The sequence below is a fragment of the Antedon bifida genome, chromosome 9 (assembly GCF_963402885.1).
Source record: "Antedon bifida chromosome 9, ecAntBifi1.1, whole genome shotgun sequence".
Classification (NCBI taxonomy): domain Eukaryota; kingdom Metazoa; phylum Echinodermata; class Crinoidea; order Comatulida; family Antedonidae; genus Antedon; species Antedon bifida.
Window position 1 is genome coordinate 19,569,686 of NC_136234.1, and position 23,670 is coordinate 19,593,355.

The window sequence follows — 23,670 nt, forward strand, 5'->3', positions numbered from 1 at the left end:
TCTTCGATTACTTTTTTTTTTTAATTTATTCTTCGAAAAGATACCGTACGTTGTTATATCCGCGTCCCATATACGGAACGATTGCGTGTGTATAACGGCTATTCATCCGTGTGTGATTTGGAATTGTACTTGGATGAGCCTACTGCGACGCATAAACATTGCTGCCTTGGACGGTTAAATAGACAATCACGGTTAATCGAAAATCAATCATTATAATCAACGTGACAACATCAATTGTTTTGCAATTGAACGATGTAAATTACTGTTATTGGGCAAATTTCCGGAAGCGGATTTCTCCAGAGAGCCTCGGATGTATAAAGACAATTTGATGAATCGTAGTAAATTTCACGCTCAAGACATACTCATCTACCTAAAAGCCCCATCGCAGATAGCATCAACAATAGTATCTATAAAGCGTGCATTAAAAAGTAAGTAATATTTAATTTATTATAAATACCTACTTTTATTTTCTATAGTTTTTTTTAGGCCTATTTAAACTTTTATCAAAATGACGGTAAGGAAGTGTTTCTCTCCAGAGACATTTATCATACATACGGATCAATGCTGCAATATAATTTACAATATTATACAGAAAGAATTTGAAATTAATTAAATATATAAAAATAATTTTCTTATAATCAATGTTCAATGCATGCTGCCGTGTGTGTGTCAAATAATGCCAGCCCGGTAAAATACCCTTACCAGTAAAAGGGCCGGGCTAGGCTACATCTTGGCATGTAGGTCTACTTCTTAGATTAACCACTAATATAAAAGTATGTATGCGCGCATTTAAACATTGATAATATGAGTAAAATGTTAGTACGCGCGCGTTTATACACTGATAATAAGAGTAACATTTTCGTACTCGCGCGTTTAAACATTTATAATAAGAGTAACATTTTAGTACGCGCGCGTTTAAACACTGAAAATAATGATAATGTAGTGAAGCTTTTGTACACGCGCATGTAAACACTGATAACAGTTTTTGTACGCGCGCGTTTAAACGTTGATAATAATTAGATAGTTTTGTACGCGCACGTTAAATTTTCGAATTTAGTATCTTTAACTGGCAGAAATCATAATTTATTTCAGGATTCATATTTATCTAAAAGCAATTTAAATTGAAAAAATTATTTGTTCAATTAGGAATTTATTGAACATCTAATAATAAAAATTGATAAAATGCTATCTCTCTAGCTGAATGCTTTGTGTTTTAATCTTCTTTAAGAGACAACATTATCGTTGAGAGCATAATTAGTGTATTCGTAAGAAAATCTGTTCACGGTTCACTGGCGCTAGAATTAGCTTCATCTCTTTAAACTGTAAATCGCCTCGCATTTGAATCCAGAACACGATATAATGTGTCCTGTATATAGTCTATTTAATGCCCTCTCATAATTAAGATGGACAAACACGTCTCGGTAGCATTGTAACAAATACACTGCTTATATAACTATAGCACTTCCAACGATTAGCCACGTAGCTTTTATTTTCTACAGCCTCTTTATGTTAACCGTTAAATATTATACTGCTGTATCCTATACACTGGCTTTTCTACGACAGTGAAAGGATGATTAGGCCTAGGCCTACACATAACTTGATAAAAGGTGTCGTTTCAATTGAAAAGAAAAACACTTCTTTGATAAGTTACTTTTGATGGGAACTGGTACGTAGAGGTTTGCACCAGTCTGAATACATGTTTAATTTAAAGAAGTATATGCCTAGTTTTTGAAAAAGTAATACTAACCAAATTATTTGGTATAGCGCTCCGAGTTTTGTGATTATGAAAAATAAACTAAATAAAAGAGAGGCTTAATGAACAATAAAGGATGCGGAGTAGGTTTTGTTGGAGATCTATGATCCCCGAACTTTTGCTTTCTATTCGTAAGAAGCCAGTTCGAGCCCGTAGTCACCCATGCATATGCATAGTCAGGGGCGGGGGTTCGAGGGTTTGAATCAACTTCACTCAATTGATAGAGATAGTCCTAGCTAGCCTTGCTGTAGCTCATAACGAGTTTCTGATCCTTTTGTGAAAAAAAACCGGTGTAAAAAAATCATGGCTGTATACGGGCTTGTGCTATGCATCTAATAGTTGAATTTATTATGAAAACCTTTCGGTTCAACGGTTTCGTCTTAAAACTGGATGAAGTAGCTGTAGGCCTACGATTTAATTTTTACACAAATTATATATGAAAGAAATTCGCCCTAGAGCACATTAGCGATTTTGTCGATGCCTACTCAATTTCTTTGAAACGATAATTAACCTATATAGGCCTATTATTAAAGTCAGGCTTTTTCAGCTCTTTTTCCCAATGGATAAACGACATTTATTTATTGCTGTGCTTAAAATGTAAGTTAATCCAGTAATCATTTTTATGGTGTGATAACTGGACAATTGTATTGGCGCCAAAACATATTGTATGGCGTAAAAAATATAGCCATTAACATGCGTTTACGATCTGATTAACACGCAAGTATTGTGTTTTGGTCACATCACATCTACTAGGCCTTAAAGCTCTGTCTATACTGTCAAAGTTTGACCAAAAAAAAGTGTGATGTACCCAAATATGGTAGCGATATGCCCAAATATGGTAGTGATATGACATTATCATGTTCCTATATAGGCACATCACATGTTTTGTCACATAAAGTTTGATAGTGTAGACAGGTCTTTACAAGCTGCATCAGTTGCCAATCGAGCACACCACCACACAACGTAAAACAACCTGCTCATGCTCTCCTTTTAACAAAGTCAGAAGCCTAGATTTTTTGAAAATGCTTTTAGAAACTCTTTTTTTTCTACCTTGGTTCTTCTTTAATAAATAAATTTGCTGATGTAAATTGGAAGTGTCATATTGTAATTTTAATTTAAAATCTAATTTTTATGCGTCATTTTAATTATGGAAATATATGTGTTATCGAAATTTTAATATTCTGTTTGCGTCAGTTGAACATATTTTTTATGAAAGTTGCGCAATATAAAAAGGAATAAATTATTATTATTATTATATCGACAGTTTGTACTGATAAATACCACCCAGAACAGACGACGACAGCGCAGTCTTTCACTTCATCTAATGACTACATAGTGTTATTGCTTTATTTAAAAATAGGTTTAACGATTTTTGCTAGTGGGTGTCAAAACTGGTCGCTTGTCTTAATTTAACATCCCCAGTGTACCGAATAAGTGTTAGGTATTGCTTTTATTCAATAGTAATAATTGATTTTAAACTGCTTTTTCATTTCTTTCAGAACAAACAGGTTAAACAATTAACAACGGCAGAGTAATACCAAGCAGGTTATTTATGCAGTTCTTATTTAATTGGAAAGAAACGTCGAGTAGCAATCAAAGAAATATTTATAACTATCTGGAATAATATAAAGCAACATAACTTGGAGACTGATACAAAATAATGATTATAGTTTGGTGAATTAATCTCAATTTTGAAGACAGGGTCTGAAAGAAGTAATCACAAATTAAAGATGGCGTGGATTTGAAATTCCAGAAAAACGGAATAATTATACATTTCAAGCATACATTGCCTGCAAACCGTATTCCTCTTCATCGCGCACATAATATTATGCAAATTTCAAACATCGGTTTGAGGATGCAGTTCCATTGAAAATTATACGATTTTTCCTTCAGCATTTCGAAAGAGACACCGTATATTGAAACAACACCCGGGAGAGAACGTTTAAGTCTCCATACATTGGAATATTCTAGGTCGGATCAAAATTAAATATTATTGAATTTCAAATATGGCGACTGAAAAACAGGGTTCATTTCAGATGATCTTTGGAAGGATACCTTCGATGAGAGATAGGGGTCGGCGGAGTAGCATGGGACAGCAGTCCGGAGCTGGTGCCTTACATGACGCTATCAGTAAAGGTAAGGTTCACCTGGCTAGGTTTATCATCGAAGCAACTGAGGAGAGGACTCTTGTTAACGTGAAAGACACGCACGGAAAAACCCCTTTAATACGTGCGTGTAAACACGTAGATCGTAACGCGCGCATACGAGCAATGGAGCTATTGATTAAGCATGGGGCTGATGTTAATCTGAAAGATAACGTTGGACGCACGGCGTTAAGTTACGCGTGTCAGTTAAAACACAACGACGCGGTCGCTTTGCTTGTTAAAAGCAACGTAGATCCAAATATTGAAGATAATATGAGTAACACCCCACTTGGTTACTGCGCTAGGCACGACAATGTGGGTGCGATAGAAACAATTATTAGGTCTTTCAAACGACTAGGCCTGAATATCGATCACGCTAACGAAGAAGGAATGACACCTTTAATGGAAGCTGCGAGAAATGGATATTTTGAATGTGTGAAAATTCTTATTCAAAACGGCAAGGCTTCGTTAACATTGCGTGACCAATTTCGAAATCTAACCGCTGAGGAGTGGGCGCACGAAAATGGATGCACGCCAGAATTATTGGAAATTTTCCAGAAAAAGAAACATCGAAGACATGGTGATTTAGACGCAGAGCAAGACGAGTGTAATCTAGGTAAATCCTTTGATGAGGACTTTGGCACAGAAGACAACGTGCTAACGACGCCAGAGGGAACAACTCCGGAGTTACGTCATAAGCAAATCGTTGAAGAAAAGGGGGATGGTGGATTATCTCCTTGCTCTAAACTCCGGTCGTTAAAACTTGACAAAAGTCCCAGAGTTCCTTTATTGGCTAGACGCGATAGAATAGGTGATGCCACAATACAGAGGCTATATGGTCGCCCAAGATCAGCGACGTGTTTGGAATATATGTCGCGGAGTTTCGACAGCGTTGAGCGCGAGAAACAAGACCAGAAATATCGTCTGAGCGCTAGCCACGAATGCCTAGTGGATTTGACATCCGTAGTATGTCCTTCTCTTCCTATAAGCTTGAGTATCAGTGTTGAAAATATACGACGCGGAGAAGACGGTAACGACCTGAAGCATGGATCAAGTTCTGACTTACTACAAAGAGTTAGGCGCTTCACCAAGAGTCCAACTCTACTAAGAAATAGGCCTAAAAGGGAAAGATCGGAATCACCCGAAAGGGCATACCTTCCGCCAATTTAAATTCGCTGGGCCAGTATGCTTTGATATTATTATAGCATTGGCAGCTAAAACATTCAGTTATGTTTATAAAACGTCAATAAAACTCAAGATTCTTTTGCTGCATCTTGAGGAAGATTCCATTTCAAAACCGGGTTATTAAATAAATTATTCGCTGGTTTTTGTTTGTTATGGATTTTTAAGCTACTGTATATTATTATTTATAATGGAAATATATTGCAACAAGTTTCGCCTGATCAATTTTCGATAAACATTCGCTGAATTTTTAAACTAACTTGCATTTAGAAATATTTCATTCAAAAGTACGGATATGTATACAGCTATATTACAGTAATTTGACGACGTCGGAACACCATACCTTGGATTTTTAAGGAGCAAATGACTTTGTATATTATACTATTAGTAGTTGTGTAGTCTCAATTACTTGATTGCATTCGTTCTGGATCAATGTACTGTTTTTAACAAGGACGGACAGAACATTAGTTAATTGACTTTCGAACATTGTATTTACTGTTTGCAACCCACGTCTTTTATGCTAATATTATATATATACTTCTGAATTAATGTAATAATTGTATGTAGAAAATAGATTATAACATATTTATTCAAATTTTGTATACGAACAGATTTGATATAAATGTAAATGTATATCCTCATTATGCCTTGCTACACCTATCAAATGCATAGGCCATAAAGCCACTTCTCAATCTCAAGTTCTGAGCGATTCTTCTTTCGTGTAATAATGCAGACATGATAATCGTAACTAAAGCTCTGTCTACACTATCAAACAAAAAAAGTTTGATGTGCCCAAATATGGTAGGGATATGCTCAAATTTGGTAGTGATATGAAAACACCATGTTCATTATAGGCACATTACATTTTTTTTGTCACAAATTTGATAGTGTAGACAGAGCTTTATGCACAAGTATTTTTTAACATTATTTTGCATCCGGATGGAGTATAATGATTATAATAATTAAGCCGCTCGCATTTTGTTTACATTTCAAAGCAAGATGTTGCCCCAAATTATTATACATAGGCCTACTTTATAATGTTTATTAGATCCAATAAAATAGTGTGTTTATACCATTGTTATGAGCACGAGCCGTCATACAATGCACAGTGGCAATTAATCTGTATCATTATTATGAGACGAGATGTGTTATTACAAAATGCTACTTAATAATATTTAATTTTGGTTACAAATAATACAACGCGTGTAGTGCGCCTGCGCAGTTATTAAAAACACCTATTTTTACCTATCGCACCCGATAAACAGAAAACTCCGGTGCGAAAAATAATATAGCATGCAGGACAGGGGCGCATTTTCACCACGAACAATAGCCCGTGGACCTGATTTGTGTATACTTTTAATTGTTTTCAAGTAAAATAAAAAAAGAGGAAAGGGGGGGGGGGGAGGATCCCTTGCGCACCTCATCTGCAAGACAAACGTAATACCAACCATACGACCAATGGACAGACAGACATACGGTACTTCTCAGCTCTAAAATCGTACCGATGGGAAGAAGAGTAAATGTAATTTTTCCTGGTAACAAGTTCTTACTTAGTGTCGAGATAGATGTGTTGTTGTTTGATTGTCGAAGGAAATTAAGAGAGATTCACTTGCTTTTTCTACTAGGCCTAAGTTCATTTACAATAAATTATAAATAACTATACCGTCTATAATATTAATCCCTCAACAGTCATCTAGCTAATAATTAGATTGAATTAAACTAAACTCTCATGGGATCTCAGTACCTATTAGTATTATGTGGTGTGATGCTTATTGTCTACGTGCTCATTTTCATGTAGGCCTACATGCTATGTCGACAATATGCGATGTTCCGCCGGGGGAGACGGCATAGCTTCCGCGACTCAAAGGTTGAGAGTAATTAGGCCTACTCGAGAGGGAGGAAGGGCGGAATATACTTCTTAATGCCTCCCCCACCATCCGGTTGTGATATTCATTCTTTTTTTCAACATTCCATTCGTAGAAGCAATAATATATGCATGCGTTAGTCATCTTGATATCGTAATTCACTCGTGTACGTAGGTCTGTAACTATTGTCTAACAAAAAAAGCAGTTTCCAGAAGGTAGGCCTACTAAGTTTGGCAGCGGTTTATTTTAATCCTGTAGTTTTCGATGTAGCGCTCCCAAATACCCCTCTCAGAGGATACTAACCATCAAGAAAACGTGAACTTCTCCATGGAAAAAACTAGATCGTTCCGATCCGATCGGCGGCTGTCACTAGATACATTCTAACCGACTACCGCACGTCATTTAGAAACGCGCGGTAGTCAGTTAGAATCTGTCTAGTGACAGCCGTAGAAACGTGGGCACGAGATAGTGTAAATTAGACCAACCGCATTCGAATATTTAACACATGCGGAACTTCTGCATTTATAGCCAACACAAGACATCCGATTCCGCAGCTGTCACTAGATAGATTCTAACCGACTATTGCAAATCATTTAGAAACGCGCGGTAGTCAGTTAGAATATATTACAGTCATAGAAACGGGTGCACGAGTTCGAATAGTTATCGGATAGATCGATTCGATAAAGTAAATGATAATGATGAAAATGATTGCCTTGATGATGATAATGATAACAAATACATTCTTTATCCAATTTTTCAACTTACAATAAATGAAAAAATAAATGTTCAATCAATTATGAATGTTAAATGTTCTTAGTTTACAGAATTATTTCGGTTGTATCTCTACATGAACGAGAACCTGGACACTATCAAAATTCTAGATTCGTCATTGGGGCCACCTTGCCGTATCATGTCTCATTTTAAGGCTGTACAAGCAATGATAGTCTAACTCGGTTATTCAGAATTATTTATTCTTCGTGTTTTGTATCGAAAATGACATTCCTACGATAATTAAAATGATCATGATTGCGACTCGTATTGACAATAATAATCAGTGGATGTGACATGCATCAGTCGATATTGAAATTGTAATGATAAGTAGGTAGTATCTTGTTGTATACAACAGGAGGTTTCCTCATCCAAGACTTTAATTACTATCTTTTTTCTCCAAGCTCAAATTAAATAGCGACCTTTCGCAGTTCCAGTGTGAGAGACAAGCGTTGATTGCAAGTATTCTGCTTTGAGATTGACAATGATATGCGGTATTTAATTAAAACGATCCTATTTGATGAGAGTAGTTTTTATTACCTGAGAGAACTAGAATGTTTATAGGATTAAGAAGAGGCTACATTAGGGTTTCATTTCATTTTTTCATTTATTTATTCGACCAATAAACATTAAAATAATACAGAACAGAAACAAAGCACAATGGTCAGGGGCAACTAAAGCAAAACAATCACTATAACTCAAAGAGTCAGTTGCCCCTAAAAATATCCAAATACGAAAAATATTGCACCAAGTACAACAATTGTACAAGCTTATTAAAAGTCTCTTTATACTCAAAATGAGTATAAGGGATCGGTACATAAATATACAAATTAATTAATATTAATAATAATCGGGTAGGGTGATATGGGCCAGTGCTTATTTTTTAAAACGTGTGTGTGTGTATGCTTCATAGTAGATTATATTGTTCCGACGTATTATGACAAAAAGGAGAAGTTTGTTTTATTACATGAGAGACATAATGTTCAGATAAGAAGATCAGAAAGAGACTACGTCACTGGATTGGTTATACGGTAGCTTCTCATGGCCGGGCAAGTGCGTCTATTTGACTATTTTTTGTTTGGCTTTCAAACTTTAAACTTTCAACGCGTGGATATGTTTTTTAACATAAATATTCAACCTGTGGTTTTTAAATTTATTTATATTAATTATTATTGTCTAAAAAGAAATTAAAATTTATTATTAACATTATAATTAAGAGATTAATATTATGAGTTTGACCGTTTTGATTGAATCAAAAACAAAACAGTGAATATAAGTGCGTCTTTAGTAAGTTTGGATTGAATAACACTCAAATGATGAAATTCCGAATAATAAGAGGGATGCAAATGAAAACGATATAATATTCTCATTATGCAAAACATACGTCTTTTAGGCGCGCCATTCACATCGTACAAAGACCAAATAAATTCAAAGAAGATACAAATAATATCAATACGCGATCATCATCCGGGTACGTTACAAGAGCAGCAATCGTCTGCTATGCATATCGTTCGCGCGCTGCATAATTAACCACCTCTAAACGTGTCCTAGTTAAATTGTAACCGATATTTCTCGACGACACATTTCAAAAACACACGAGCCAAATGGATTTTTATACATTTCAACAACGTATCGAGGGTTTATGCGGATTTGTGTACGAATAAAATTACCATATCACCGGCTAAAACTGTTGGTAATAATAATTGCTCCGTTTATATTCAAACAGTTTAAAGGTAATAGCAAAATTAATCTAAAATGATTTCGTCAAGTGGCGCTGAGTGGGAACGGGATTTAGCTTAATGTATTTCTGGTACAAATCGCAATAGTAATCTACATAAGTTAAATTATATCGTTGGAATTCTAGTAGTTAATTCCATTTCTTTTGCAGACAATACTGTATATAGAACAAAACTACGGAAGCCTATTCATACCACTTGAGTACAAACACAGTGCACATTTTGGCCTCCGATTTTCGGAGTGTATAGAACGCCCAAATTACTAATGGGCCTTCAAAATGAACACGGTCACATTTTCGATAATATTTATACTCAAGTGGCCCGAGTAAGCTTTCGTACAAAACAACGCATAATGTAGGCCTATTATAATTATTGTAGCGTCGGAGAATGCAGGCGAGTTTTGGTACAGTACTTGTGAATCCAGTTTGGCGCCATGTCAGAAATTGAAATATCCACATATTAAATATAAAGTGACACAGTTTTCACGATATTTAAAATGATGCACGAACACTCAAGTATGAAACTAATTAGCATAATGCCGAAGAGCATCTTTTCTCATTCAATGTAGAGTTGCAAATATAAATACTATTTTATAACACACCAGGGTGTCTACTATTTTTAGTTGATTTTCACGTATTCAAGTTCTCTGAAATTTAATGGTGATATTGAACGGTACTATTCAACGTATATCTTTTTGTAAACACGAAGCTGTAACTGTTGGGCGTTCAAACTAACAGGAACTAAAAGGAAACATAAAATACACGCGCGCGTACAATTTCCATCAACGTTTAGACGCGCGTCTCACTTTTGGTTGACGCGCGCGTGCATAGTGCGTACAATCTATGATATGGTGTTGTGCAGTTGACGATGATAGCAATGACAAAATAATAACGATTTTAACGATAAAAATTAACATTTTTATGAGGAAAATAATGCTAATGCCTTTCTGAAACTAGTCGCGAATGCTAGTTATTTCTGTTCTCAGTTGTATTTCGAAACTACGCAGTTATATAATGAATATTTCGAGGAAAGCAATATCCAACTTGTCAAAATGAGGACGACATGAATGAAAAATTATGAAAGGTATGACTTAAGGTCACCCGTGAATAATATTAATGATGCTTATAACAAGAAAAAGCGAATCTCTGGCGCTACCGAACTAAGGCCGACAAAACATATTTTATGCTGTAAAGGAAGAATTGCAACAAATCAGTAGTAGGCCTCCTAAGTCTTGAGTCGCGCGCGTCTGCGCACATGATTTGACCAATTACAATCAATTAACGAAAAAGAACACAGAATGATGTAGAATAGAGTTAGAGATGATGGAAACGACATCATGAACAAAAAAAACGAATTTAGTTCGGATTATTGAGTGCAAACTGAACAGCAGACGTCACTTTGAATCACTCGCAGTCGCTCATCATTCAATGAAGATTGCAATAAAGTAGAAACCGACAGAAAAGTAACACGACAGCTCGTATCAATGTATTGAAAGAAATTGATCGAGTGTTGACTTCCGAAATCACTATCTTGTACATTATTATCAGTTAGGAGACGAGTGTAATTTCAGTCTTTTTAATTTTACGTGGCGATAGCAATTTTATTTATACCAGGTTACAGTAGTCTCATGCGCACGGGCGAAGGAATACTGTAGTGTTTTCAGAAAGCTTGGCTCTCACTTTCTTGACCGTTTTGATTTAGCTTTCTGCTTATTTTATCTGTATCCTCATTGAGATCCAGTCAATGATATCCATAGCATTGTTAATTTTTTTTAACAATAATTGACCTTTGAATTTAATTATAAAAACGGTGATATAAATGGTATTCATCATTATGATAACTGTGATAAAAACGGACGAATGACCTGGCAATGGTGATGATTATAGTGATATTCATTATCAGTAATTCATTATAAATACGTTACATCGGATATAGCTAGGAAACCTTTGGGATCGGAAAACATCGGCGAATCTCGGAGAACACCGGAAACCTCCGAGAACATCGGAGAGAGTGAACTGACCACACGAGAACCAGGAGGCGTTGGCTGTACCGTAAATTTTCTGATAGTAACCCACACTCTAATAGTAACCCACCTTATAAGTCAATCTATAATAATAACCCACTACTCTAATAGTAACCCATGGCGGTTACTATTAGAGTCACAATACTTATGATGCAGCCGTATTTTGAAAATAAGGAGATAATGCATGTTGATCTCGGGAGTGGGGGAGGATTGTGTGTTTTTGAGTTGCTGACCGGAAAAGGTGGGGAGTGGGTTACTATTTTGAGGTACCTAATTTAAGATTAGTAATAGTAACCCACTACTTCTAATATACTAACCCACTACTTCTAATATAGTAACCCACCCTAAAAAACAATCAAAGAATAATAACCCAGGGTTACAATTAGAAGATTTACGGTATTCGGATATGAGACACTCATCTTTTAGTATATTCATTCACGCGAAGGCGGGATTAAAGAAATACTGTTGGTTACGTCATTCAACCGTTTAATGGAGAACGTAATATGTTTATATTCGCCATTAAGTATTAGCATTTTAAAGTGACACTGACGGCGAAAAATGAATAAACCTACACATTACTCCTATTTTATAACGGTTCGATTTAGTAGAATTGAGTTAAACGGCTACGACATGCAGAATGCAAACTAAAACGAAAACGATTTACTAAAGTGTCGCTCAAAACCTGAATGTTCTTTTATGTTCTGTAATGTTCTTTTAAGCGTGGTTCCCACTAGAAAGCAACACAACGACGTATCGACGCAAAGTGATGTATTGCATAATCACAAGTGGGAACCGACGACGCAACATTGCTGCAAACATCGTAGGTTTGATTTCACGCAGGCGGGGGCAAACACAATTATTGGAAGGGCATTTTCTTCCGTTGCGTAGGTTGCGTTGCGTCGCAAGTGGGAACCACGCTTTATGGACACTGTATGCACCATCGGGAAAACGCAGAGAATGTATACACCCGAAAATATGGATATAAACGTATAAACGATATATATAAGGTTTTCTCACATGCTTGGTTCTCACTTGAGACGCTACGCAAGGACGTAAGCAATTTTACCAATCGTGCACAAGCGATGGATCATCCGAACTGTCGCGTTGCGTTTACGTCTTGCGTTACGTCCTAGTGTGAAGCAAGCTTTAGCCCAAATACATTTACATTTTATTATTGTTGCGCTGTGTTCAGACACCTCTGTAAAACAATGACGGATGTTAGAGTTCTTGTAGGCAAGATTAGTGCTAAACAAAGCAACCCTCACTCTCTCCGCATTCGCCGACGACTTGGAAATTAAATTTACTGGAAATTAAATCAAGACGAGAATAATTGAATTTATAAACGGCAAGTCAATAATGAGGACCGGTTTGTATTTACTATCATTGGGTTAATTGCTGTATATATCGATTATTTGGCGCCTTGTTAGCCGCCGCAGTTTGATTAAGACTTGGTGCAATTTGCGTTCACAAACCTTTTAAATCAATCGGGATAATGTCTGTTGCAAACTAATCACTTTGAAATGGATCCATTTTTTATGAGTTGGCGATTATTGATTGATTATATATTCTGTATCTATAATTGGTACAGTATCAAGGCAAATTCTGTGATACAGCGTCACATTATGCATCACATATAACACCAAAAGCCTCACGTAAACTTGGCACGATACACCGCCACATTTGTGATATATTATTTTGTGTGACCGTATTACTAATGCTTGGTTCCCACTAGCGACGCAACGTAACGCAATCTACACAACGTAAGAAACTGTCCTTCCAAACATTGTGTTTGCCCCCGCCTGCGTGAAATCAAACCTACGATGTTTGCAGCACTGTTGCGTCGTCGGTTCCCACTTGTGATTACGCAATACAGCACATCGCGTCGATAAGTCGTTGCGTTCTAGTGGGAACCACGCTTTACGATACTATATATGTATTATATACCGTGTATACGCAGCGCAGGAACAGAGAGAAGAGACAACGTTGTCGCACACGTTTGGTTCCCAATGGCACGCAACGCATGGACAAACACGCACAACGCAACTCAATTTTTTACCAATCGCAATCAACGGGTAATTTTCGTTGCGCGCGTTAGTGGTCTAATCGCTACATACGAGGGGTAATACTTTGTAACCAAAGCGAGTTTCAGAAATCCTGAATCCGATTATGTGCGATACCACCATGAAACAATATAGACGCACGCGTACAATAAACGTATAATTAGAATGAGCCACAAGGTTGACGCGCGCAAAAAACGTACAACTCAAAGCAACGAAATTAAAGCATTTGTCAACATTTAACATAATAATGACGTCAATTTATATTTATCGAAGATTAAACGCGCAATTTGAAGTGTTTCTTCCTTGTGTGTAGTGTGGTGGTAGTGTATGTTTATCTAATTATTACGGATCTTTAATCGATTCGTTAGGCCTACTTAAATGTAACTTAATTACATGTTAAACAACAAAACAATGTACCGCAGAACACTGTAATCCATACACGTCGTGTAGGTATTCCACATTTCCGTGAAATAGAATAGTAATTGACGTCATTATGACGCAACAATCTTTATTTTAATTCTCTTAATGCCATTAATGCAAAGTTTGTTTTGCGAAGAAACCGATTTGAGGCGGATTTAATTTCCGTATACCGTGATAATAATATCAAACATACTGTAATGTACGTGGTGTACTATAACATGAATGTACTATTCGGGATCAGGCTAGGAACATTTCATGGTTTTTCGTAGAAATGTATCAACGAATACACGTCACCAAAACGAGGCGTGTTGTTTTCGTTCACTACCCATATCGTTCCCGCGTTCCTGATTGTGCGCATTTTTTAATAGCTAATTTAGCAAACGGTCTAAAATTAGGCTAGGATCTGTAGCGTGGCTCCCATTAGAACGCAACGTAACGTAGCGACATATTGACCCAAAGTGCTGTATTGCGTAATCACAAGTGGGAACCGACGATGCAACATTGCTACAAACATCGCAGGTTTGATTTCACGCAGGCGGGGGCAAACACAATTATTGGAAGGGAATTTGCTTACGTTGCGTAGGTTGCGTTACGTTGCGTCGCTAGTGGGAACCAAGCTAAAGCGTGGTTCCCACTTGCGACGCAACACAGGGACGTAACGCAACGCAAGTGAATTGACCAATCACAAGCGATGGCTTATTCGCTTGTGATTGCTAACTGTCTATAACTTCGCTTGTCATTGGTTAAAACGCTTGCGTTGCGTTTACGTCCTTGCGTTACGTTCTAGTGGGAACCAAGCTTAACAACAACACAAGGATTTTCTTACGTAATATTACGTAATAAACACGTTGAGGGCACACTAACAAGAGAGCCAGTAAACCTCCCTATAGATAGTTGCTTTAATCATGATATCATCTTCCAAAATTCCGAAGATTTCACTGACTGAGAAAAATCAGTTTCTCTTTCGTTCGATACTTCTTGTTTCTGTTGTCCAGAAAATCCGAGTTTTCAAAAACCAAGATTTGGAAAGTTGACTAGATTTGGTCTGGCACGATACATGCAAACTTCCCAGCAGGCAAACACCCAGTCCCCACACCACTGTTGTATATAGGGCAATTATTTGCACAAATAATTTGGGAGGAGGAGGGGAGTATACTCTTTGGGGAAGGGAATATACTCTTTGGGGAAGGGCATACTCTTTGGGGGAGGGGAGTATACTCTTTGGGGAGGGGAGTATACTCTTTGGGGAGGGGAGTATACTCTTTGGGGAGGGGAATATACTCTTTGTGGAGGGGAGTATACTCTTTGTGGAGGGGTATACTCTTTGGAGGAGGGAATATACTCTTTGGGGAGGGGAGTATACTCTTTGGGGAGGGGAGTATACTCTTTGGGGAGGGGAGTATACTCTTTGGGGAGGGGAGTATACTCTTTGGGGGAGGGGAGTATACTCTTTGGGGAGGGGAGTATACTCTTTGGGGGAGGGGAGTATACTCTTTGGGGAGGGGAGTATACTCTTTGGGGAGGGGAGTATACTCTTTGGGGGAGGGGAGTATACTCTTTGGGGAGGGGAGTATACTCTTTGGGGAGGGGAGTATACTCTTTGGGGAGGGGAGTATACTCTTTGGGGAGGGGAGTATACTCTTTGGGGAGGGGAGTATACTCTTTGGGGAGGGGAGTATACTCTTTGGGGAGGGGAGTATACTCTTTGGGGAGGGGAGTATACTCTTTGGGGAGGGGAGTATACTCTTTGGGGAGGGGAGTATACTCTTTGTGGAGGGGTATACTCTTTAGGGGAGGGGAGTATACTCTTTGGGGAGGGGAGTATATTATTATATATACTCTTTGGGGAGGGGAGTATACTCTTTGGGGAGGGGAGTATACTCTTTGGGGAGGGGAGTATACTCTTTGGGGAGGGGAGTATACTCTTTGGGGAGGGGAGTATACTCTTTGGGGAGGGGAGTATACTCTTTGGGGAGGGGAGTATACTCTTTGGGGAGGGGAGTATACTCTTTGGGGAGGGGAGTATACTCTTTGGGGAGGGGAGTATACTCTTTGGGGAGGGGAGTATACTCTTTGGGGAGGGGAGTATACTCTTTGGGGAGGGGAGTATACTCTTTGTGGAGGGGAGTATACTCTTTGGGGAGGGGAGTATACTCTTTGGGGAGGGGAGTATACTCTTTGGGGAGGGGAGTATACTCTTTGGGGAGGGGAGTATACTCTTTAGGGGAGGGGAGTATACTCTTTGTGGAGGGGTATACTCTTTAGGGGAGGGGAGTATACTCTTTGACAGGTCTTTGAGGAGGGGAGTATATTATTATATATACTCTTTGGGGAGGGGAGTATACTCTTTGGGGAGGGGAGTATACTCTTTGGGGAGGGGAGTATACTCTTTGGGGAGGGGAGTATACTCTTTGGGGAGGGGAGTATACTCTTTGGGGAGGGGAGTATACTCTTTGGGGAGGGGAGTATACTCTTTGGGGAGGGGAGTATACTCTTTGGGGAGGGGAGTATACTCTTTGGGGAGGGGAGTATACTCTTTGGGGAGGGGAGTATACTCTTTAGGGGAGGGGAGTATACTCTTTGACAGGTCTTTGAGGAGGGGAGTATATTATTATATATACTCTTTGGGGAAGGGAGTATACTCTTTGGGGAAAATCGTAATAAATAAGTAGAAAGAAATGAGACATTTGTATTATGCAACATTCATATTATTTATTTGATGAATAAACCATGAACCATTACGTGACTATATATACCTGTATCAGCACTAAACAAAGAAAATAACACCACTACAACCGGACCCTAATGTGGGATAGTGCATGATTACACTATGATCTGAGACTATCACCCGATTCTCTGCACTGTATCTCCACATATGGCATCATAATTTGTCCAGTATCATGGCAAATTCTGTAATATGGGGTAACATATGTGTCACATGTTGTGCATGGTGGTTTATGTTAAGGTTGAATTGAATCGATGTTTATTTGAATAAATTGAAAAAATGTTTGGTTGAGTTTATGACCCATGATACAGGTATCACATGTGATACATAAGTGACACTGTATTACAGAATTTGCCTGTGACCCTGTACACATTATTGATACAGTACAAAATATCGGCTAACACTATTCTATAAGTAACTATGCCAACTAAATAATGATAAATAATCTTATTAAAATACGTACAACAAACACACTAACAGGAGACAATGTTCATATTAAAAAATTAAATATATGAAAATATATGACCATACTGAAATTACATTATTATGGTAGCTATGCTTTTCAACTTACTATAATAGGCATTAAAGTAATAACATATTTATTATTATACCGTGAGCGATAAATTACTTCCCTTCAAGATCAAAACTGCGTACTTGATAAATTCAGCCGATTGATGCGAGATTATAACACGTGATTATCACAAATTACTAGTTATTACCTCTGATATTTTAAGGTATTTTGTTGCCATATTTAGTTATACAAGCCAATATTTTATTTTGTTTTATATTTTCGTAAGATTTCTTTCAGAATTGTTTAATATTATTCGATTAAGTACATTTGTACATGCATAATTGTATTTATCCTATTTTAGGCGAGTATAGTATGGCAAAAAGAAAAATTATTAATTTTCATAATATCCATTCGTAAAACTTTTGAACTCGGGATGAAAAACATGCATACACATTATAACATTAATGTGGCCCTTGGGTGAAAAAATTGGGCTAAAATTTTCAGCAAAACCTGGCAATTTCATACTACTTACAAGATTTCATATGGCACAAAAACACCCAATAATAATACTACACAGAACATAGAGCAAACAAACAGATATTTATTAAAAAAGAAAAGTTTTTAGCGGTCTAACTGCAGAGAAGCAATAGGGTAATAATATAGGCCTATCTAATTATATTAAATTACTAAAATGGTATCTAGTTAGCTATCCTAAACCAATTGTAATTCATTTAGTTGAATATGTCTTCATTTTCAGATAATAGGTGGCGTATGTTTTCCCGATAAAGCCAACTGTTCTTAATACATTTGAAATAAAGTTGTGCAGCGTGCATTAGAACTGCATAAATGTTATAGACGTACAGCACATGCTCACAAGCAAACACATGTTGTGATACTATATGCAAATATGCCAAATTTGCATAATCACTATGTATCTCCGATTGCATTACACAGTATAGGAATTGAGGATGTAAATGTACATTTACTTCAAATATGCAAATTAGATTGTCGTATATAATTAGCATAATGAGTCCAGATAACATCTACTGTTAAGTAGTGTTTGTTACAGTGCGGTATTTTAAGAAAAAAGTTTATGATCCAAAGTATAGGTAGCAGAGAAAACAGAGGAACGTTATCTACCATACACTTATGTTTCAAACATTAAACAAATGTGTTATTGGCTCAATCTTTGGATATGCCGTTTAATTTCAGAGGGGGAAACATTTCATTTTATACAATTAAGACTAAAAACAATCGTTGGTCCAATAATGTACTATCTAGCTTTTAAATCTCCACAACATTCATTCAATTGTAATTTTTCGGACAAGAATAGTATGGAAGAAATAAAGGAATATTTTAAAGTGAATAAAGGTTGATTTTTGTTTTAAACCGAATTATACACGTAATAAAAAAGTAGTTAACTGCGCTGCTTAAATTATTATTTTAAAAAGCATGGATATACAATGTACCGTACAATGTATTACATGCAATTTGTTTGATTGGGGGGGGGGGGGGGGTGGGGGGGTTTAGATTATGTCCTTCAATGTTCAATAACATGACAACAACAATTGTTGTTGTTTATAGACTTGCTCAACAGATAAAAACCAAGCGAACTAGGCCTAGCAAAACTTAATAAAAAAAATTCAATTTGTGTTATGATAAAGTCCACTGATAAATACAAAAATGTTTCTTTTGCGAGAAATAAAATTCATGTTATCGCAAATCTTGCTAGCTTGATTCTCAAATGTATTAAATCTTTATTATTATTATTATTATTTGTATCGTGTAAATTATTACCGAGTTTTAAAAACAGTAAAATGAAGAAAAGAGTATACAAATGACAATACCCATACGTCGATGATAAATGACCGACTGTTTGATTGGTCAATCCACATCATCCAATGTCCAAACCATTACTGAACCTGTTCGACTGGAGTATCATCTTCTGCAACAAAAAGCAATATTAATTTTTAATATTCATAATTGTAAATAATTTATACCTATTTGACTCCAATTTTGTAGGTCGAAAAATAAACTTGTATAAATAATATTTTTGATTTATTCATCATTCCAACAAACATTGCTCATGGCACTGTGGACTTAGATGTTCCACTTTTTAACTACTGTACACGCTTTTCACCTAAGGGTCACGTCATGTCGGTGCTGCCAATCCAGGTGCTCTTTTGTCTGTCTACGACAGTGGCTGTGTGGTAGTACACCGGGGTAACCCCTACTCGTCTCGAAAGATGTACCATAACTACAGTTACTGCAGTAATTAGAGCATAATAATTTTTACATGGCCTGTTTTCCAGTCTATGTTGAGTTGTGTCAATAGTTGCTGATTTTAATGATTTTTAGTGTTGATTTTTATCCCATTTATCCTCTAAAATCATTGAATCTAGTTAACTCAACACAACTCGACTGGAAAACGAGCTTTTATCCCCCCCAAAAAAGTATTACCATCATGGTCTTCGGATTCAGCGGTCCAAAGGGTAAGGTTATCACGGAGCAACTGCATAATCAGCGTCGAATCCTTATATGTTCCTGTTTGCTGTTCCTGTTCGACATCAACCATGGCTTCGTCAAATGCGGTTTTCGCCAGAGTACAGGCTTTTTCAGGATCGTTTAGGATTTCGTAGTAGAAGACGGAGAAATTCAATGCGAGTCCTAGACGTATTGGGTTCGTTGGTGCCAATTGGGTTTTAGCTTTTTCCAGCGCCTGTTTGTACGCCTCGAGGCTTTCTTCTGTACAAGCTTGTCGGTCTTCGGTTGATTTGAACTCGGCTAAGTATCGATGGTAATCGCCTTTCCTGTATAAAAAAGTTAATGTATTGATTTGTTAAGTTCTGTTTACACTATCAAACTTTATGTGATGTGCTCAAATATGGTAGTGATATGCTTAAATATGGTAGTGATATGACATCATCATGTCCATATATGGACACATCACATAAAGTTTGATAGTGTGGACAGAGCTTAACTTTATATTCATTTTAAGAGGGTTAAAAGATCAATCAAATAAATTTTATCCTATGAAAATAATATTAGATTATTATGTACATCATGGTCATCATTATGTAAATTTTATGGCCATATTCACCAATCACACTTAAGATATTTCCATTAAATATTAAGTATTTCACTTAACTCAATGAATATTTCAGTATTTTAAATTGTATTCATTTAGATTTAGCCTAAGTGTGAATGGTGAATACGGCCACTGGATTTTAGACCAAGCTACAGCCCAAGCCAAGCCGGACCAACATAATGAAGCTAGAGTCTTCCACCTTAGTCCCACCATAGGACTAAGGTTACATTGTAATTTTCTTAAGTGGTTTCTTAATTACACTTATCCCTGGCCAATCAAAAAAAAAATTCCGCACAGCCTGGGGTTTCCGCTTTATAATGTACATAAACACATTGTGATGCGTCACAGTTAACACAAAATTTTACATTACATCGCAATCACTAGTAATGCATTACTTCTAAAACTTTACTTATGCTAACATTTTTGACAATGTCAAATCACTAACTCCATTCTCAACACAGGAAGTAGTTCAATTTGATTAGCAAATATGTGACCTGCAATCACACTTGTGTTTATTATTTAGGTGGATTTACAATTGAGAGGATTAACCTCAACCGCGGTTATCATCAAGCTATTTCCTTTATCTAGACATCGTTCAAATCCAACTACAGTTACTGTACAACCCCTCCTTTGGGACACCCCTATTAAGTGGGGGGGGGGGGGGAGGAGAGACACACCTTTGGACACCCACATTTGGGGGACAATATATTAAAAGGACACTTTTTCCGATGACACAAACAAGGGAAATATAAGTTGTACCAACAGCTAACCCCTATTAAGGGAATTCTATTAAAGGGACACTTTCTTGGCTCCCAGAGGTGTCCTCTTAAAGGGGTTGTACAATAATGGAGACATCATCTCACTAATATTCTATATGAACTAGAAACATGGTATACAGAACAATAGCTATGCCAAGGCAAGGTCAAACATTGTATTATTATATGAAAATTGTTAAACTGTATGACATATGACAACCAAACGGAAATGTTACACAATACTGTACTTGCGCTATAGTAACTTGCTTTATAATGTTGGGTTGGTTTTAAGCTTATAGCTAGCTTACTGTATATTATCCTTGTTAGTCCTTTATACAACTGTGTCATATTGCAAACAAAAGATTTCCTTAAATTAAAAATAATAATAGTAGTAAAATCTGGTAATGCCCATTTGCTTCCACAAGCCAAAGACAAACTGCGTTAACATAATACTTACATTTTCAAATAAAATACAGAGGATTCAACTTCTTCAGTATTTGGAATTAAATGATCTTGAAGCAGATCGAGAACTTCTTTACAAGTGACATTCAATTCTTCCTCAATCTAAAAATGAGATTAAAATCAATATTTGATAATCGATATTTGATAATCAATATTTGATAATCGATAATTGATAATCAATTCCTGATAATCAATATTGGATAATCGATATTTAATAATCGATATGTGATCATCGATATTTGGTAATCGATACGTGGTAATTGATACTTGATAATCAATACTTGATAATCAATATTAGCTAATCATCAAGCAGACTTGCAACAATGCAATTTATGCTCAATCTATAAACAAGATTACAATCAATATTTTATTTTATTTTACATAGGAATACAACCACAGTATTGTTTAAATATTTGCATTGCAAAGAAACACTGTAAGTCTGTAAGATTTGTGGTAATAATTCTTGAAAAGGAAGCAAGAAATGTTAAGGATGTCAATCGTTAAACTTCCTTTTTAAAGGATACCAATATATTTTGTTTTAATGTAGGCATTGGCTATGAATAGACACAGTGAATAAAAACAAAATCTTTTTATTGTCTCCATCATAGGGGGGTCATTTGTTTTTTTTTAAGCGTTATTTTCCATTTACGGTACTGTAAATAAACTTAAAAGAGAACAATAAATAAACAGTGAAATACCACACAATACAATAACAGTTCAAAATACACATACTTTCTAATGAATAATAGTTTGACATTTTTCTGTACAATCTGTACAAATTGCTCAGACTGATTATATGCCAACTACAGTACTTTGAAAAAGAAGTTAATTATGTAAAAGAATGTGAATAAAAAGGTCAATATTTCTTTTCTTGGTGCCTGGCGACAGGAATCTTACCTTTTTTCGATAATTTTGCGTAAGTTCACTCTTAGACTTGGGGTCGCCTTCAGTTTTCGATCCTATGCTGCTTACTATTCGCCAGGCTGAACGTTTTCCACCAATCACATTCTTATAAGCTACAGACAAAAGGTTTCGTTCTTCTTCAGTCAGTGTTTTCTTTTTCTCAACCAGTTTTTTCATTTGATCAACCATATCTGTAAATTAAATTAAATTCCTGGACCGGTAAATGTTTATATACTAAACTGAAGAAATGATTGGTTAAAAACCTACACAATCACCCTATTCGTTGTGGTGATCATCATTAATATATTTTAGCTAGCCTAGGCCTATGCCTATATAAAATATATATAATTATATCGCCGCCCCATCTAAAAAAGGAATGGAAGTTCGCGAATGACAATGATGATGGATGGGTGTGTGAATGCAATAATATTCACAATCACACTCCTTCAAATAATCAATTTAATTGTTTATAATATGATGTTCCATTATTAAACAAAAACGGCGCCGTCTTCCGTTACGTGAAACAGAGAAGTGTGAATAAATGTAGCTTAACCCATTGCTATCCTAGCTAGGCCTAGTATATAATACACTTATTTAGTAGGCTTGTGTGGCAGGAGGCTTAACCGCAATAAACCGGGAAGCTAGGCGCGCCGGTGTCCCGCCTAGCCTAGCTAGCTTATTTGTTATTTTCAACAGATATAAAACCAGAACTAGCCTAGATTTTACCTTCATATCTTTCCGACTGTTCAGAGAGTTTAGCGTTGTACGTATATTTTTCATTTTCATCCATTTTAGTATAATTAAATTCAATTGAACACCTGTAAAAAATGAAATCGAAGATCTGCTTCTCGCATAAAAAAATGGCCGACGATTATGCAAATTAGCAAGGTAATGTACGTACGTCCGCCGTATTATACACGGCTGCTGGGTGATTAGTCGGGCAAACAAAAGAAAAACCGAGTTAATAAGTGTGTAAAGACTCGAAGCCCTCTTTTCTTTGAGGTCACTATAAGATCGATAGAGCGCGCGAAAAACGCTCGTACGGAAGTTAAGCACAAATTTAAGCACAACAATAATATACTAATAATACAATATACCGTACCACTGAACAATCATAATTTCAGATGAATGTGATTTTATAAAGATATCATTACTAATTAATGTATTAATTGATTATGATAATTATATCATCGTCCAAATGAGATGAATACAGCGTGACTGATCATTGGTCAATTCATATAGGCCTACGTTTAATCGATGACACTGTTGTAAATA

At 36.4% G+C, this 23,670-nt stretch overlaps 2 protein-coding genes across 3 annotated transcripts; one reads left to right on the forward strand and one right to left on the reverse strand.

Annotated features, from left to right (window-relative positions):
• LOC144851496 (uncharacterized) lies at positions 1-6,399 on the forward strand. Of its 2 annotated transcripts, none has more exons than XM_078708991.1 (2): positions 1-432; positions 3,262-6,399. In XM_078708991.1, the coding sequence occupies exon 2, from the start codon at positions 3,760-3,762 to the stop codon at positions 5,065-5,067; it is 1,308 nt and encodes a 435-aa protein (XP_078565117.1). In that variant the 5' UTR covers positions 1-432; positions 3,262-3,759; the 3' UTR covers positions 5,068-6,399. The 2 variants fall into 2 exon arrangements, with proteins under 2 accessions (XP_078565117.1, XP_078565118.1); XM_078708992.1 differs by having other exon boundaries at positions 1-428; positions 3,253-6,399.
• An 11,369-nt stretch (positions 6,400-17,768) lies between these two features.
• On the reverse strand, positions 17,769-23,281 carry LOC144852235 (14-3-3-like protein). Its single transcript, XM_078710007.1, has 5 exons — positions 23,122-23,281; positions 22,390-22,586; positions 21,488-21,594; positions 19,648-19,997; positions 17,769-19,132 (listed from the first exon to the last, which is right to left on the reverse strand). Exons 1-5 carry the CDS (start codon positions 23,183-23,185, stop codon positions 19,101-19,103), a joined length of 750 nt encoding a protein of 249 aa, XP_078566133.1. The 5' UTR covers positions 23,186-23,281; the 3' UTR covers positions 17,769-19,100.
• Positions 23,282-23,670: the final 389 nt, after the last annotated feature.

Coding starts and splice junctions, on each gene's coding strand:
- LOC144851496 (XM_078708991.1), top strand. CDS start 3,760: ATGGCGACTGAAAAACAGGGTTCATTTCAGATGATCTTTGGAAGGATA.
- LOC144852235 (XM_078710007.1), bottom strand. CDS start 23,185: ATGGATGAAAATGAAAAATATACGTACAACGCTAAACTCTCTGAACAG. Junction 21,595..22,389: donor CGCAAAATTATCGAAAAAAG/GTAAGATTCCTG, acceptor TCTCATTTTTAG/ATTGAGGAAGAATTGAATGT. Junction 19,998..21,487: donor TCTGTATTTTATTTGAAAAT/GTAAGTATTATG, acceptor TTTTTTATACAG/GAAAGGCGATTACCATCGAT.